This window comes from Mytilus edulis, chromosome 13, assembly GCF_963676685.1.
Source record: "Mytilus edulis chromosome 13, xbMytEdul2.2, whole genome shotgun sequence".
NCBI lineage: Eukaryota > Metazoa > Mollusca > Bivalvia > Mytilida > Mytilidae > Mytilus > Mytilus edulis.
The window spans coordinates 40,503,886-40,520,275 of NC_092356.1; the positions used below are offsets into that span (position 1 = coordinate 40,503,886).

At 32.6% G+C, this 16,390-nt stretch overlaps 1 protein-coding gene across 32 annotated transcripts in view; it reads right to left on the reverse strand.

Moving 5' to 3' along the window:
- The window catches only part of LOC139501783 (rootletin-like), a 96,616-nt gene that overhangs the window by 60,321 nt on the left and 19,905 nt on the right, over nt 1–16,390 (reverse strand). For 16 of the 32 annotated variants that reach the window (XM_071290947.1, XM_071290942.1, XM_071290941.1 and 13 more), the window contains exon 2: nt 1,336–1,620. In XM_071290947.1, coding sequence (XP_071147048.1) covers nt 1,336–1,620 — 285 coding nt within the window. Of the gene's footprint in view, nt 1–1,335; nt 1,621–7,694; nt 7,737–9,982; nt 10,213–10,658; nt 11,076–16,390 lie in introns of those variants that run through there. The other 16 variants (XM_071290957.1, XM_071290952.1, XM_071290944.1 and 13 more) reach the window with 14 other exon arrangements.

Sequence of the window (16,390 nt, forward strand, 5' to 3'; positions counted from 1 at the left end):
ACATACAATTTTGAAAATCATTTATATTCACATCAAATTTCATTAAAATCTATAAAAAAAATCATTAAAATGTATCAAAACATTTCAAAATCAATTAATTATTTTTTAATTCAATCATTTCCAATCGAAATTAAATATAGGTTCAAATGTCCTCTTTAATGGGACAATATATTTCTACACATGTAGAACTGAATGGTTTGACAGACTTCCAAACTGTTCTTTATGATGATCAAACCTTTTGACACGTTCTGGCTAATATTCGTATTGACATATACTATTATAATCCAATTACCATCAAATATAAACATTTAAAATCGTATTGAACCGATATATAAAATAAATTAGCATTTTTTTGCAGAACTTCTCATATGTCTCTTCCTACAGCATGCATAAATCTTTTTTTTCTTAAAAACATGACAATTATTTTTACAAATGATCTCTAATTATTCTACCAAACTCTAATTATTCTAACTAAGAGATCACGACATACATTTATGGACAATAAAATACACATTTCTATTCTAAACCTGTGTACAATCAATACATTATAAAATCTTTCAATTATGTATTACTTAATAATACTTAAAGAGAAAAATATATAATATTATGTAGTCTAAATAATAAATAACAATGTGATAACAAAACAAGAACTTCTTGTTAAATTCTGGCTATGCATTCAGCTGTTGTATTTCTAGCAATTCAGTATGCCTTTTGTCTAGTCAGTGTCCATCTTTGCATTCTTCTGTGTATTCATCTACCTGTTTCTTCCAAATAATTTGCTATAGAGGCTAAAACATGCTATATTTTGTTTCAATGTTTTATTTTAAGAGTTAAATCCCCTTATGACCATTTCATTGTGTAGGCAAGAAAATACCCATCCAAAGAATATAGGATTAGGTATTTTTCTTTAAAGTATGATACTAAACCTTGAATGTTAAAAATAAAATTTTGTAATTTGAATTCAATGGAAGATTCTATGAATTTCTGATGCTTGTTGAACTGACTTCAAATCTGAACCATGCCTTTGTGCTATAGGGAATTAACTCTTAAACATGTAAATTAAGTACTGTGGATCCATTTACTTTCGTGGGTATTAATTTTCTTGCATTAAGGAAAGTTTACATGTTTGTTGATATTTAGTTTTCTGTTTTTTTTACGAACTCTGCATACTAGCCAATATATATTTTTTTATTCGTTGAACATTTAGATTTGTGGTTCATCTGTAGCCACAAAATCTACGAAAAATTGGTACCCAACAAATAATAATGAATCCACAGTAAAATATTCGCAAAAGACAATTTTACACATCTACAAACATGTGACCTCAAAACCTACCTTATCACTAAGAGCATTGTACTTGATTCCAAGTTCATCACGCTCTGCTCGACTCGCAGCAAGGAGGTCCTCTACTCTGTTCAATTCTGCTGCTAATATACGGTTTTCTTCTGTCAACTGGCCTGTGTTTGGAGTTGACATTCTGTTAGATGGTATGTCTATATCATCAGGTGAGAGGTTCTTGGTTATAATCTCCCTTATACGGGCTGGTATCTTTGATGGGTTGCTGTCCTCACCTCTTATCGTGTAGTCATCAACTTCTTTTAGTACAGAATCCTCAAGCCTCTGAAATGCATAAAATTTATTTCAATACTGAAGTTTATAGAAGAAAATAGAAATATTCCAATGTGTTGCGTAAAACTTTTTTTTAATGGTTATTTGGAATGAGTTTGTGATATTCTTTTAATCTAACAGCATGGTGGAACAATTAATTTTTCATAGAACAATGAGAAAATCTATCATTTAAAGGATTGTTGGGCAAAAACCATCTTGGCCAGCCAAGGATTCGGATCAGGCTCCCGAGAGTAGGGGGCTTTTTCTTTACACTAAGCTATCAAAGAGGGGTTAAAAACTAATGCATGATAGACCAACCAATCATACACCACTTGCACTGGTTCCGATCGTATCAATTCTAACTGCAGGTACGGAAAACAGTACCAAAAAAAATCAATATATTAAAAAAGTATATGCTAGAATAGTATGCAAACTTCCATACAATAAATGTTTTACATTTACCTCTGCCTGTTTTCTTAAAGAAAGAAATAAACGTCTTTCAACATTTAAAGTACTGAGCACGTCAATGTAAGTAACCGCAGTACCGTAATCAGTTTATTGATTAGCAATTAATGATTAATAAATCGGAATTGTTTAAGACATGTAAGATGCTGTTGTGGATAATGTTGGGTGTTGTTATTGGTACATGCGCCAATCTGACACAGTCTGAATAAACTAAAACTGATGGATAATCTGAAGAATGCTATCGCCAGCAACAATCCCCAGCTAATTCGGAAATCTCCACATGATGTTGCTAGTTCTTTTAGTTTAACGCATCAGTTTGGAAACATTTTCAAGGTCGAAGAAGCCAGCAGTTTTTCTTTTGATTAATTGTTGCAAGTTTTGATTCCAGACGATGTAGATATAAACCTCATAGCATTCAAAACAATTGGAAATAATAATATTATTGTTTGAACAATGCCATATCCTTAGATTTGCAGGTAACCGATCTATGTAATGATTTCACTCGTTTTTTTTAATAAAACCACCGCAAGTCAAGTTCAAAATCAGTTGATTGATTGTTTATTTTCTTAACATACAGTTGCAAATATTTCAAGCATAATGTCAATTGAAATCAGAGGTGAGGGTTTTTTTTTTATAATGCAAGATACCGTATTGCAATAGGGGATATAACCTTTATCGGGACTCCGGAATTGCTCATTAAAAGTCGGGATTGGTTATGTTCGGGTCTTCGTAAGACCTCTAACACTTCATACCCCTTTCTGCACTGTGCCTTTCTTTGAGTGCCCTTCCGTAACATAAACCCCGAACATATATCACATTATGTCACATATCTATACTTCACCGGGAGGCAGTTTTTGTGGGACTGCCTATTTACTCTTTCCATTGTTTATTACAATAATTTAGAAAAATTGTAGGAATGGTGTAGAATTTATGTAGAAAATGCATTGTATTTTTTAAAAAGAATCGCGATCAAGGGACAAAAGACAAACCAGAGAACAAATAAGACAAACAACACCATTCAACATTGAAAACTAAAATCAAATTAGAAACACGGACCCATAAAAAATCTGGTGCTCCAGAAGCGTAAGCAGGTCCTTCTTGCAAGACAACCGTTGTCCAAAAAATCATGGTAATTGCGACAGGCTCTCTAGTAAATGTGCATATGACAAAATCGTCACAACACATATAAACAAGAAACAAATTATCAAGAACACAGTGATTTATTTCAGTTCTTCATCTTGACAGTTGCTGCATGATCATTTCAAATATTTATATCCTACCGGGTCAAGATGACCCGATAGTGTTGATTTATGTGATTGTCTTGAACGTTAAAAACATTAAAACATTTAACATGTTAACCCTGCCACAATTTTGTGCCTGTTCCAAGTCTGAGGAACCTCTGGTCTTTGTTTTCTTGTATTGTTTTCAATTTTAGTCCTTTTGTGTGTTATGGGATCTAGAAAGGTGTGCATTCTCCAAAACACTTCAAAAAGACTTCTGACGTTCATATCATTTACACTCAACGTTTTTTATCATTTATTGTTTTTTACTATCAATTCAATGTTTAACCTGAGTTGGGGTGCAACATTGATAGTAAAAAAAATCCGATACTATCCAAATTCGGGTTCAACATTGAAAGTAAAAAAAATATCTGCTAAAAACATTGAATGTAAATGATATAAACCTCGGAAGTCTTAGATTATAGGACTACCGGGCCGGCTGCAGCTTATCCCATGCATGCAGTGTGTGAGGATTGACATAGTTTTTTTACACATTCCCGATCCTCGTTCATTTTTCTATTCACTATAGCTCAATAGTTGCTAGCTGCACTTTGATTGTTTTATTTTAAAAATAATAATATTAAGATCTTATAATAAATAAATTAACAGAAATCACTTGTAAATCATGAATTTTGTGCAATGATTTGTCACGACGTATAGTATGACAGTATTAATTGTTCTCATTCACCAATCTTGCTATGTAAATGATACAAATATAGAAAACAAACTACAAAACCTGCAAGACACAGACATTCATTTTTTTTCAAAGTGCCAGGAAACACTCAGAATGCAGGATTTTAACAATATAAACCCCAGAGCTTCTGTGGGCCTTGAGCAGCCCCCATACCCCCTGCCGTAATGCAGCCTCACTATGCGAGGCTGGATGACACACACACTGGATCGGCCACTTCGTGTCCCATATGTCTTATTTGCCAAAACCGTACAATTATTTTTTGGCATGCTACACCTATGACTTGATGAGAAAAATGTTGTTAATCTGGTCAGTACGTAACATGATCAAATTCAATAATACGTTATGTATAAGCATCTATATCTTAAATTCTTTGATCTTTTTGCTATTCTTACCTTTTGTTGAAGAAGACCATTAACCTAAACACTTTAACAAATTAATATATTTGTCAAATGTTTACCTTGTTAGATAAGTTAATTCATTTCTCATGTCTTTAATACAAAGTCAAGATTTATCTGATTATCACTTTATTTTCAAATGTTTTTGCTCCTTTTGTGTTTTTTTTCCCTTTAAACTGCGTCAGATATCCATGTAAAGCTTGTTTACTGATGAAATAGAAGATGTCAATATAATTTAAATGACTGTATTTCTAAATATTTTTTGCCCCTTTTATGTTTTTTTTCTTTTAAATAGCCAAGGAGGTAAAGTTTGTTTATCATCGATCAATGAAAAAAGAAAATGTTAATACTAATTTAATGGTATATACATTAGAATTGATTCCATTAAATACGCTTTGATTTTTAAAAGCACCCAAAATGTTATGATTGTCTATGAATAGGTTTAGAAATGTTGCTTCACAGACGATCAACATAAATCAATCATAGTAGATACAGTGATCATAACAATCAGCTTAATAAGGGTTAAGGCAAAATTTATCAAGTCAACCTTGATTTTTAAGTTTCCTTTAATATCATGAAGTTGCTTTGTAATTTGATGATAAAATATTGCTTCTTTAACCTGAAGCCAAGCAAAAACTTGTTATATTTATAATTAAGATTTATAAGAATTTAGCAACTACAACATGTACAAATCTGTTATATTTCCCACAATTTCTCATGTTTGTCTTTTATACCATGGTTAGCAATGGCCCATTCAAGATTTCTCTCAAAACAATTTGGTCAAATGAAGGTAGAGCATCTGGAATTTCTTAACCCAAAATTTTCATTTTTCGTGCCAATGAGGCTTCTATGAGCAGATATACCCCATATTTATTTTTTTAAGGACCTTTAACACTTCAAAACATAGAAACATAGACATCAGCAAAAGTTCAAAACAAAAATGGACTCAATCTATTTGTAGACGTAACACGCTCCAAAATTCTAAGATTATTCATAATACAGACTCCAAAGGGATGATATTATTAAGCCTGTATGTACATTTCCTTTCAATAATAACAAGGAAATACACATTTTGTTCACCTCTCACATATAACTGAATGTTTTAGTATTTGTATGCATGTAATTATAATAATATACAACAAACCTTTTTTACAAATAGTTTTTTACCCACTTGAAATAAATTCATTACAATTCAAAAGCTTGGTTCAAATTAAACAAAATCAGCTTTTTTTAAGATTTATAATGTTATCATGTAACAGGACATGTCTTATCCTTAATCATTCTTACAAGCATCCTCAACTACATGTATCATTTATAATCATGATATGATTTGAGAAACATTGCTTCAAAATGATTGCTTTTTACAGTTCTAAAGAAAACATTAAAATTAGAGAGAGACCAGAGTCAAAAGTATAGTCCAGCAAATATACATTGATCCTGACGGACTGTATAAGAAAAGATTTCAAAAAGCTTTTACCATAAGGAGAAAATAAAAGTTAAAGCTTAGAAACTTACACTTGCACAATTTTGAGACATATATAAAAGGATAAGTATATTTATATAAGGTTGCAATGGTTTTTTTTATCACTGACTTTAATATACTGACTCCATTTCTATAATGTATTGCTGCATACTCAAATAAATTTTCATTGAGTAAATATTAGCCAGAAGATCTGAGGACATAATTTACAATGTAACATAAAAAGAGAAAACTTCATTTACATTTTCAATCTGATATCAAATGCTCAAATAACGTTACATTTCATTTTTAAAAGCTCATAGATGTAAACCATACAGTCAAAGCAGTGTTAATTTCACACATTAATTCACTTCTATTTCATCCGTTAAATTATAGACCAGAAATGTAAATGATTTATTCAGAAAATGTATACTTCGCCCTGCCACCAATCCTGTTTAAAGCCTATAATTATTTAGGATATGTAATCATAGTCATGATGATTTTTTTTATTTGTTACACATTTAGAATGGAGAACAATTGTGTTGTATAAACCAATCTGTGAATGACGAATGACGTGCTCTGACATATCAACAGAGTTAATTATACAGAGCAAGGAAATCAAATAAGATACACATGACAGGGCCTTTTAAGGTTTATAGCTGGTCATACAGTATGGGTTTTTCTCATTGTTGAAGGACCTAAGTTTGCCTATAATTGTTGACATCACCTTCATTGGAACTTTGGGGGATAGTTGTCTGTCATTGGCAATCATACCACATCTCCTTATTTGTATATATGTATTACTTTAATGGAGATTTTTATAGAGTAAAAAATATCTTCCTATAATTACATGTTTAATATGCAGTACATTTTTGTATTACTATATTGTACATATGTGAGTTTCAAAACAGAAATATTAAGCAAGAATAAACTTCATCAGAGAGATATATGTCTTGTGTGCTTTAAGATATATTCTAAAAGACATCACTTGAAATGTACAATATATAGTGTAAAATCTATGTCATGTATGTACATGTATGCTTTGTAAATGTGGTTAGTTATGCTAATAAGTTTGAAATACTCTGAAAACTGAATTTTCTAGTATGTTAAATATGCAAAATTTTCAAAATCAATAGACTATCAGTCAGAGCTAATTAAACACAATGAAATCCAATATATGGGTGCATTCATCATTGGTATACATTAGAAAATTAGAAAATGACAACTTTTAATATTGATATTGAAAATATGCATTGACTTCAAATAAACTGAGCAAATTAAAGATGTAAACCATTTGCAAAAAAGTCTTCACCAACTACATAAAAGTATGACATTTAGTGTACTATAATAAATGTTTTTGTTTAATATTTTATTAATTCTTCAAGTTTTGGTAAATGTTGTCTGTGTTCTGATAACACATGTGATGAAAAATATCAATTTCTATTGCCCAAAGTCCCATAACTCTGTAAGTTTAAAAGTTGTGGAAATGAATTTTAAGATGGCTGTAATACATAAAACCTCAATTAATTACTGTTTTTGCAAGGTTTTGTCAAAACATAATTGAGCTATAATCAAACATGTAAAAAAATAAACTGCTAATTTTTAAAAAATCTCATATCGTGTAAAAATTGTAAAGATTAGTCATGATAAACCTTAGTTTAAAAAAACCTGCACTGATGGACAATGGTTTAACATAATATTTTAGCATTTATATCTTTAATGAGCTTGTCATAAAAACTGAGCAGATTAGGTTTTAGTTTTCAAACTAAACGCATTGTATGTATTAATACTACCTTATCAGGCTGGGTTGGAGAAGACAGAGCTGTATTAAATATCTATCAAAATATAGGTAAAAATCTCAAGTTTGGTTGAAAGTTTTACAGAGAACTTTAAAATGAGTATATGATTAAACCATACAACGGGTAAGACATGACACAAATCAAGTTTGATGAGAAGTAAAATTGGTTAGATTAAACTTTCTGTAATTTTTTAAAAATTTCGTAAAATTTACTGTCCTCTAGCTCAATTGTACCGGGTAATCCTTTTTTTACTAAATATAAATATTTTTTGTGACTTTCACAAAAATCAGGGCTTTCTTTTTAACCATTTGAAGGAAACTCCAAAGAACCGACTTGGTTTGTATTGTCTAGTCATACATTTGTACACATTGTATGTGTTTTTACATGTATATAAGTTTAATGGTTTTGTTGATGCCTATATAAATGGAACTTTATGTATGTAAACCATTGTAAACATAAAATCTAAAAGCTTTTAATTTCAGTCCAGTAGAATAAACCATAATTATTCCCTTCAAATTCAAAGAAGTGAATTCTTAAAAAAAAAATTAATGTAAACATGGTAAAAAATCCTGAAGTCCTTAAATCAGAATACAGAAAAAGTATTTAGCAATTTTCTAAAAAAATGTAGTCACTATATTGTGACATTAGAATTTTTCATGAATATAAAACAGATATATCAAGATATGCATGATATGTATCTGGTGTCCTATACAATGAATATAAGTTAATAATTAATTTTTTTCATGATCTACATGTAGATCAAAGATCGTCATATTTTACTAATTTGTAAAGGTGCTATAACAAATGATTGAATTGTCCATATAGATTATTTGAATAGTACAAGTTCACTTTAAGATTAAACAAACAGTCTTTTGTAAAGAACTCTTCAAAACATTGTCATTCTTTATTATATGTCACTGACTCTCTATAAACTTTTCTTTGGTTCACAAAACTACTAAGGAAATTCTTTCTAGAGCAAATTATGGTACATGTATGATCATAAATGGGAAATCCATGTTTGCTTTCGATATTCAAATATGACTTGTACATTAAATGTACATTGAACATGGTTGTAAATTGTATGTTTTAAATATTTGTCACTTACAAAAATATCACATCTTTCATCATGCTGATTAGGTTTTTTTCCCCAAATTTTAACATTTACTTATTTTTTTATGTTTATGGTGAAAATACTTTGAATAGGTAAAGAGGAAAGCCTACTGTGAACTATATGTATGTTTCTAATTTTACTTGGTTCTCTAAAATCGTCCATTTTCAACAACAAAAAATAGCAATATACACTTTGTAGTTGTGCACTTGGTATATTTGATACATGTACAAATGTACATATGTAAAAATATATTTCAAAACAATTACAAAATTGAGTTTGAGGGAAGGGTTGCACACTAACATGTGTAACACTGTCATACATGTCATATATTTTTAGTGCCTGTAACTCATTGGTCTTATATAAATTGATGCTGTAAATCATATTTGTATTTTTTTTATTGTACAGCTGAGACTACTATATAAATCAGGCAGTTACTGTTATTGTTTAGTAAAGAGGAGGTCTTTAAAAACTTGCTCTGTGTTATCATGGTTATTGTTTTATTGATCAATGTTGCAGGACAAGCTTTAAACTAAAGATTGTAGTTGCTAATTTTAAGTCATTTGGTCTCTGGAGGAAAGTTGTCTCATGGGTAATCATTCCATGAAATGTTCATGTAGCAGCTGATTTTTTTCTTACAAACACGTACATATAAATACATGTAGTGATGTACATATATGTCATGTATGTATCATTAAACTATTTATCAGGATAATTAGTATGTTAGGTAGTGAGGTAAGATTTTCCAAATAGACTCAAAAGAGCTTAATGTAGGAACTAGGGGCAGCCAAATCAGAAAATCACAAGGGGACACAGAATACACCTTATCGCTATTTGTCCGCCATTGCTGGAAATCACACAGGTTCCCGTAAAATTTTGACGTCATAAAACAAAATGTCTGACGCCACAATGGAAAAGTGATTGTTGTTGACGTCAAAAGTTCAAGCGGACGGGTCAGTCGGGAATAGCGATAAGGTGTATCCTATAACTAAGTTACACAACTCTGTAGAAGTCACTATTTTTCATGAAATAAGGATAAAGTCTGAAGCTGAAGGTGAAGTGAAAATGAGCATGCAATAAATAAGTTTTTAACTTGCAGAAAATTGCGTGGTACTGATAAAATATTGAATTTTTGAAGTGAGTGTTTGGTCTTTAGGGAGATCCCATAAGTTACCAGTTCATAACATCCCAGACTTTGAGCAAGTTCCGTTAAATGTGGACCAAGAATACGTCTGTCACCAGATTTTGGGTTAGTTTTGGCCACAGTGTTGTCCCTTACAGGAGGAGAACCATGCCTATGCAGAAAATAACTCATTTCTATGTCATTTAACTTGTAAATTGGTTGATTCTCGATTCATAACTTTTCGTAAACAAAATTCACTTCCGGTTTACGATACACAACGTACAAATTTTGTGTTGCTAGGTAATAGCGTCCCTTGCAAAATTACCAAAATGGTTAAATAAATCGGCAACATATAATAAAAAAAAAAATACATTAAATCACCAAAATATTAAGAACAACATTTAGTTCAGAAAAAAGCAAATATGATTTGTATAGCTTTAATACCAACTTGATACACTGACAGTGATAAAATAAAAATATTTTGCGATTGGCTGTTACTGTTATGAAAGTGAAAGTAGATTTTATTCAGTTTAATTACAGTTAAAATAAGTCAAAATTTCAAAAGAGTAGCACACATTTAAATTTAATTTCGCATACAAAAACAAGGTCAACTTTAAATCCCAAAGTACTACAAACGTAAAATTGTTGATATGCAAGAATTGTCAAAACGGGCACCTGTCAAATTATGTAGCTTTTAAAAGAAAAATAATAAATATATTAATGTCACCTGAATGACCCTCTCCAACCGCTGATCTCGGTCTTCGAAAGCCATTTGGCCTGTTCTTCAGATATTCAAATTTGGTTCCTTATCACAACTCTTTCAAATATACCACCATAAACAATTAGTTTAAATTCCTTTATCAATCACTCAATTACCCGAAAGTGCCAGTGGACCGGATCGTACCTTATACAGGTGGCGTTCTCCTACTGTTTCCGATACTTTTTCAAGTCTACACAAGTTCCATTTAACCGGGGAATACACTTTATTGTTTAAATGGATAAACGCGTTCAATACACAAATGTCCAATAACAATCATAACTCTATCGCCTAGAAAAATAATATAGTGTAAAAGTGGCCAAGAATCGTGGTTAAATACTGCAGCAAAAACCTTACATGATTTATCAATGAACTCAATCCAATATCAGATTTTTTTCTGCCTCGCTTGTTAATTTAAAAAAGGCTTATTTAAACAGAATTTAATTCTTTCTAAAAACAATGTAAGCAATTCATATCCCATGGGCTTTTACTGATAAGGCTGGTAAACAGCTTTGATAAAATGTAGATATGTATTTCTTATCAATACCGTACTAATTTTCTCCACCATGAAATTCTGAATCATGAAAGAAATATCTTTAAACGAAATGAAACTAAATGCAATGTCTTTGCAAATTTAGTTGTCATTCTTTTTAGTTAGGGATGACATTACATTTACTTATGTTTCTAAATCACGCCATAAAGATCAGACTGAGAGGTACTAGTGTAGTTTTGCTTTACATAACAATCATTGTTACAATGTCTGAATGTGTGACAGTGTATTAATTGAGGGACAGCTTGGTCAGTGTCCGAGTGGTCTAAGTAGTCGATCGCCTGTATCCCTTAGAATTCAGACTGAAAATGGGGAATTGTCAAAGAGACAACAATCCGACAAAAGAGCGAAAAACAGCCAATAGGTCTTAAATACACTGCGCGAAAATCCCGCACCCGGAGGTGTGCTTCAGCTGAACCCTAAAAAATTGTGTACTAGTTCATTTATAATGGACTCCATACTAAACTCCGATACATACAAAAGAAACTAAAATAAACAATGCAAGAGGCTGTCACAACGACAGCAAACCGGATTTATTAACATTTATTTGTGTCCTGCCAATATCACAAGAACCATAACTGATGAACGGTGAAAGTGAAAATCGTCAATATCAAATTTGACATCCATTTTGTCATCAGTATCAACATATTAAAATTTGAAAAGCTTAGGTTGAATGGTTCATGAGTAAATGCAACAACATGAATGGAAACGCCATTTTTCGATCTTTCAAGAACCATAACTGATGAACGGTAAAAGTCAAAATTGACATTATTAAACTTGACCTCCATTTTGTCATCAGTAACAACATATTAAAATTTGGGAAGCTTTGGTTGAACAGTTCATGAGTAAATGCACGGACACGACTGGAAAAGCCATTTTTCAATCTTTCAAGAACCATAACTCCTGAACGGTAAAAGTCAAAATCGTCATTATTGAACTTGACCTCCATTTTGTCATCAGTAACTACATATTAAAATTTGGGAAGCTTTTGTTGAACAGTTCATGCGTAAACGAACGGACACGACTGGAAATGCCATTTTTCAATCTTTCAAGAACCATAACTCCTGAACGGTAAAAGTCAAAATCGTCATTATTGAACTTGACCTTCATTTTGTTGTCAGTAACAACATATTAAAATTTTAAAGCTTTGGTTGAACGGTTCATGAGTAAATGCACGGACAACATTTGGTTGCCGCCCGCCCGACCGACCGCCCGACCGCCCGACTGCCCGCCGTACATCCCCAAATCAATAACCGACATTTTTGTCACAAAAATCCGGTTAAAAATCATACAAGACTAACAAAGCCAAGAGGCTCCTCACTTGGGACAGGCACAAACAATACGGTGGGGTTAACTTGATATGTTTTTTTAATAGTCTAAGATCTCAACCCTCCCCTATAGGCTCTAGCCAATGTAGATTAAAAAAAAACCATACACAGTAATACGCACAGTAAAAACCACTTTAAAAGAAGTCCGAGTTAACACTCAAGTTGCGAGTTCGAATCTGCACGTGGTAGGTGCATTCGATTCCAATCTTTATTACTACGTTTTTCAGATTTAATTTCCTACCGAAGGCCGTCAGTCGTTCTCTCTGGGCACTGCGACTACCTCCACCAATTAAGCCGACCGCCACGAAAAAGCATAATAGTCAAGAAAGTGGCGTTAAACTAAATCATTAATCAATCAACAAATTTGTCTAAGTTTATCATACACAGTTGGTTTGTGATGGCTAGTGCACCTAAATGTGGTGCCCAGCACTTCTTTTCTTTGCATGCGTGTTGAGTTGTACTATAATCCAGGATGAATAATTATTGTTAACCACTTAAGAAGTTTAAGGTTGCCATCACGGGTGGTTTGGTATCCGGTGTAGTAAAATTGGTACTCAGGAGATCATTGTTGATTTTTTTTAAATCTGTCAACCTCTACGGGTAGATTTTTCAAACAGCTAGAATCAGTTCAAAAAAACTTAGCCCCAACTGTAGTCATGTATTGTACAGGGACTGCTTACAAGTTTTAACTTCTACTGGAAAACTCAGCTAGAGCAGATGTGCTCTTCCAGGTTGTTTTTTCTATTAAAAAGTCAGATGTCATTACGAAAACACATGTCCCCAAGTCAGTGGTATTTGGAGCATTTATCTAATAATGCTATTGACTTAAAACCAGACAGAGAATGGAAATGGGAAATGTGTCAAAGAGACGCGGACAACCCAATCAAAGAGTAAAAACACCCGAAGTCCACCAATAGGTATTCAACGCAGCGAGAAAATCCCGCAACCGGAGGCGTACTTCAGCTGACCGTACCCCTTAACAAAAAATTTTGTTTGAATGCATATGCAATAAAATTTGGTAGATATTTGCCACCATTGAGATCTGAAATACAATTATACCCGTTTGAATAGAAATAAAAACCAAACTTATTGCAGATGCTCTGTGATCGATATGTTAGAATTCGCTCGATTAAACGATAAAAAGTAGTATAAAATCTGTATTTACTTGCGACCGTTTAAGAACACACAAATTGCGATTGAATCCTGATTAAAATCACATTTGATCAAGGGTATACGCTAGTCGTTAGTCGTAAGGGTACGTGGGGTATCGACATTATAAATCGAAAACAAAGCACTTTTTATATAGATTGGTTTTCCCGTTTGAAAGGTTTTACACTAGTAATTTTGGGGCCCTTTATAGCTTTTTGTTCGGTGTGAGCCAAGGCCCCGTGTTGAAGGCCGTACATTGACCTATAATGGTTTACTTTTATAAATTGTTATTTGGATGGAGAGTTGTCTCATTGGCACTCACACCACATCTTCCTATATCTATATAAGCATAACTTAAATTTTATGATTTCCGTGTCAGGCCAATTATTTGTATAGTATGGTACTCAAATCCTTGGTCAGACATTCTCCTAAACAGTTTTACTCTTCGAAAAGGTTTAAAGACATAATATGACGAAGGGATATTTTTTTATCAGTTTAATTGAAGTCTGCATGGAGCTGGCATGTGAGTAACCGTGCTTAGTAATCCTTTGTTAATTATGTTTATCATTGCAATTTTGTTTAGCTTCTTCTGTTACTTATTCGGGCTGATATCGTACTCGAACTCGTCTTTCAAACCGAGTTTTACTGTGCGTATTGCTGTGTGTTAGTTTGTTCACCATTGCATATAGGTATAGGGGTATTGAGATCTCACAATGATTATCAGGTCGCATTTTTACGCCGGTTCTAAATCAGGAACCTATATAGTCTTTGTTTGCCTTTTATTCATTTGTGTGTTATGCAGATTAGTGTGAAGTCCATTTTGGTGGACGAGTATACATTATTGTTAAAGCAGGGGCGGATCCAGCCATTTTAAAAAGGGGGGGGGGGGGTTCCTAACCCAGGACAAAGGGGGGGGGGGGGTTCCAATTACATGTCCCCATTCAAATGCATTGATCGTCCAAAATAAACATTTCCAACCCCAGGACCCCCCCCCCCTCTGGATCCGCGCCTGTAAAGGGCTAGTCAAAGCTCGCCTCCCGTTATGGGATTTTCTCATTGAGTTGAAAAATCTTACATTGATGGCATTGCATGGGCTGTTTTTTGCTCTACGATAGTGTTGTTGTTACTTTGACACATTACTCGTTTCCATTCTCTATTCTATTTGTGAAATAAATTTAGTATAATAATCCAAAGTTCTATAAACGTGAAAAATATACCCTTTGACTCAGTTTGAGAGCATGCACAGCTTAAACTGAACATTTAAAATCCGGCGTCTTAGATGAAATCATAGCTAATGTTCTTTATTATATTATTGTTCCATACTTTCAGTTTCCCTTTAAAGTTTAAATTCATGAAAATTAGAATTTGATGTCGCTCTGGGTCTATAAAATAAACTTTTTAAGTGTGTCAACTATACATTTGGTAAATAGTGATCCTTTTTGTGTAGTCTGAAATCACTTGAAATGTATAAACAGCTTTCAGTGTAAATCAGTTCGCTTCTGACAACGAATAGTAATGCATCCTTAGTCAATTTTTTTCACTTATTTTTGAAATTACACAAAAAAACAGAAAGGACCCAATAACACGTCTTTGGTGACTAAAAGCGTCTATCTTCTTCCAACTTGAAGAAAATGTATAAAGCACTTTACTTTTTATTTGCAAGCTTCTAAATAGTCAGACTCCAATCTTATAATTAACTAGCATTGCCAGTTTTCCTATCGCAAGGCGGTAGGTTTCTCTGGTCAATCCGGCTTCTTCCACAAATAAAAACTGCATGGCCGTCACAAAATAGTACAAAATGGCGCGTAAAAGTGGCGTTAAAACACAAAAAAAAATCAATCAACCAATCAATGTAAATGGTAAGTCATATTCATACATTCAAATTATATTCAAATTACTTGCCCGGTCGTTCCGAAAGATGTACTAACAATGATATTTTTTGTTCAGTGAGATACAAATACATGTAACTGCATGGCCTTATGTCCCACTTGGGATGAAGAGGATAAGTAAGTAAGTAAGCATAGGTCAGACAGATAGACGACCTTATTAGACATTAAAATACAAACATTAAACTGACCGCCTGTATCTTCAAACATACAATTCCAATCTTATTTTCAATTTAATGGGTTGAGTTTTGCTTTGATAGTATTCGCAGAAATTACGAATGTTATATAGGCTAACTCTTATATCTATAATGTGGTCATTTTTGTGAAATTTTTAAAATAATCCGAACATTTTGCCTTTTCTACCACCATACATGTATTGTTTTAGCTACATTTGACTCAACATTTCGGTAGTTTATGGCTCGTCAACTTCTGAATTATTATAGTTTGGATTCCGGTTGCTTGGATTCTTGTACCATTGAATAGAGTTGTACCTACATCCGACTGCGTACTAAACTATAAATAACTGTATCTCAGTAGAGTTTTTACAATTGCTAGATTAATGGCAAAGATCACGGAGAATACCCCTGTGATGCCAATGTATATCATTGTTGCGGTTATTCTGTTCATAGAAAATGAATAAAATCAGAAACTTTGAAGAAATTTAACCACAGCCTTATTTGACACAACTGTTTGGATTTTTTTCTTTGCGGATGTTTTCAAAGAGACTTCATAATTGATTTAGCTTTCCGCCAATATTAATCCGAGCACCACTGGTGAATTTTATATAGT